Source organism: Pinus tabuliformis, chromosome J (assembly GCF_031772625.1).
Source record: "Pinus tabuliformis cultivar Carrire ecotype Pingquan chromosome J, CPIR1, whole genome shotgun sequence".
Classification (NCBI taxonomy): domain Eukaryota; kingdom Viridiplantae; phylum Streptophyta; class Pinopsida; order Pinales; family Pinaceae; genus Pinus; species Pinus tabuliformis.
In genome coordinates, this window is record NC_142295.1 from 1,639,469,325 (window position 1) to 1,639,472,120 (window position 2,796).

General features: G+C 34.7%; 1 protein-coding gene across 1 annotated transcript; it reads right to left on the reverse strand.

Moving 5' to 3' along the window:
* Window positions 1-463: 463 nt before the first annotated feature.
* Window positions 464-2,066, reverse strand: LOC149233805 (putative methyltransferase TCM_000168). Its single transcript, XM_089376811.1, has 4 exons — window positions 1,919-2,066; window positions 1,410-1,820; window positions 1,077-1,304; window positions 464-992 (listed from the first exon to the last, which is right to left on the reverse strand). Exons 1-4 carry the CDS (start codon window positions 2,003-2,005, stop codon window positions 612-614), a joined length of 1,107 nt encoding a protein of 368 aa, XP_089232937.1. The 5' UTR covers window positions 2,006-2,066; the 3' UTR covers window positions 464-611.
* Between the last annotated feature and the right edge of the window lie 730 nt (window positions 2,067-2,796).

Consider the following 2,796-nt stretch of genomic DNA (forward strand, 5'->3'; position numbering starts at 1 on the left):
AATGAAAATAAATACATGAACTTTTAAAACTATTTTATTATTTTTATTTTTTATAATATCTCTTTAAGATTAACCATACTTTATTTTTTATAATATCTCTTTAAGATTAACCATACTTAGAGCGTCAACAATGCAATGTAGTTAGTCCTTCAAGGTGTTATGACGAAGTTTGATAGGTTTTTTTTCAAATTTGATAGATATTTTTTAATTATAAATTTGATTTATATTTTTGAAAAAATACATTTTAAATAATAAAAATAATAATTTAATCATAAATTATATCTTTACATTCCAATTAAAATATATATAATATTATAGTAATTAACGAGCACTAAAAACCATCAAATAATTAACTAACGTTATAATAATTAACCACAACCCTATACTATTTGCCAGAAAAAGCCTTTTTGGACATGGTTTTGTTGCCAATATTTACCGTACAAAAAACCGAAAAGAGTCAAAATTTGGTCAAACTATGAAGTTATATCCATTCCATGAAATACTGCTGTAGATTTGCCAATAAACGCATGATGAACTCTAACTACCTTGCGGGTTGCAATTAGACATTAATGCAGTCTGACTTTATTTGTAACACCAACTATTTAGAGATTTCATTTGCGTTCGAGAACTATGACCAGATATCCTCCCTTCTTTCCATATTCCATGCGCTCGCTCAGTCTCTCTCCCATTGTTTCTCGGAATCTCTCGAACAACGCATCCACTATTTCTTCTCCGAAGTGGAGTTTTATCAGGCGTTCAGTCACTGGTCTCAATTGCTTTGCAAGTTTTCTTCCATACGCATCCTTTAGAGAGGTTGAGCTCCCTATCATCGCTTCAATCTCCTCCTCGCTAAATCTCTCTGATTTTCTTAACACCTCCAATCTTAGTATTTCAAATGAACCCTCTCTTGCTACTTCGCTGCTCACTTCCTCTGGGCATGGAGCATACAAGGGGATGTTGAACGAGTCAACTTTCTCCTGGTCGATCACCCCCTGCACAAATATTAAACTTATTATTAGCCATTTCAATTCAAGATCAAACGCATTCAAACTGCAAAATCAATAATATAAAAATACCTGAGACACCAAATCATTCAAACTGCTTGGATCGCGAGATGTTCGACCCGTTAACACCAAAAATATGCGGCCCCCACGAACCAACTCCTCTGCTCGGGCTCTCAGAAACGCGTTAAAATCCCTCTGATATTGACGAAAATAAGCTTCTCCAACAGCTCGAGACCCTTCGCAGAAGATTTTTCCCTTGTTCCATGCCACTGAATTTTTCTCCAAAATCTCAGGAGGAACCTGATCATGATCATAAGAAGACATCAAGATCTTATACCACAAGATTGAGTTTGAATTTAAATGAGAAATTATTATCGCAATTTGGATATTTGTGTAAAAACATACTTGAGACAACCAGTGAAGACTGTTTGATGAATGAACGAAATGGAGAGTCTTGTCTGGAACAAGCCTGCCGTAGAACGAACCCGGTATCCCTGCTGCGAAATACCATCTATCTACCGCACCCTCTTCATTCTGGTGATCAGTGTTTATAGAAAAGGGAGGCAAAATTCTAAAGAGTGAATTGAAATCCGAAGCAGGAAGATCGTTAAAGAATACTTGGCACTGCGGAACAGTTATGCCCGCAGATAGACATTTGGCTTTGAGGGTCTTTGTTATATTTTCAACGGCGAAGAGAGCATTTGGGCCAGAAGAACAACCAAGGTCTGCAATGCAAAATGTCTTGCATTCCACCGTTAACTTCATTGGTAAAATGGCTTCTTCCAACATAGGCTGTACAATTTGTAATACGTTCTTCTGCATTGCCAGACAAAGTATATTAAAATTTAAATGAAATATTGTATAGTTAACAGAGATGAAAAAGAGAAAATGATCCATCGATCGAAATTCAAAACCTGGAAAGTGGAATTTTGAGCATAGCTGGATTCTCCAAGCCCAGAGTTCATATGAAAATCTTTCTCCATCTTCATGTCGATCCCCATTCTCGTTGCAGTCACAGTGAAACCTGGAGACCGATAGATAAATGAGAGTGTTAAAGTTGAGGCCGTCAGATGCGATTTTAAAGATGAGTGCCGAGTATTGGCTGAACGGAAAGTCCATCATTTTCAAAATTATTGTCCACACAAATTAGAGTTGGTAGATCTATACCCATGTGGGTTACCGTGACACCTTTGAAATTTGATATTTATCTCAACTTTCAAGCCGCCGAGGTGGACTTTGAAGTTTGAACCCCATATTCCAAATCTCTTATATAAATGAGATATTGACGATTGGGCGTAGTGTAAATATTATATGTATGGATGCTTTTCAGTTCGAATTTTGTGAAATAAAGTGTTTAATATTTTGAAAATTTTGCAACACGTGGTTTACGACTTAAATTTGTAATTTTAATAATTTTTTATCAAATTCTAAATAAATAAATGAAATTATGTTTTAGGAAATTGTCACTCATCTACTAAGCATATACACATATAATAATACCAAAAAAAATTAATTATCTTATTTCCCAAACTATTAGAATATCTATTTGGTATATAGACATAATCATTCTATAGTAATCTATTAAAGGCAATTAAAGTAATTGAAACTTTATTATGGATAGGAAGTGTTATCCGAATTTACCTTATGATTATCTCTTGAACTATAGACTATGAATTACATCGTGATATAAGTGCGAGATGAGGACATCTGTCCGTCACTTGTTATGGCTCACCTTACCAAGTACACCTGTTTTACTTTCGCGATTTTCTAAATTAATGAACGTGTACTGTAA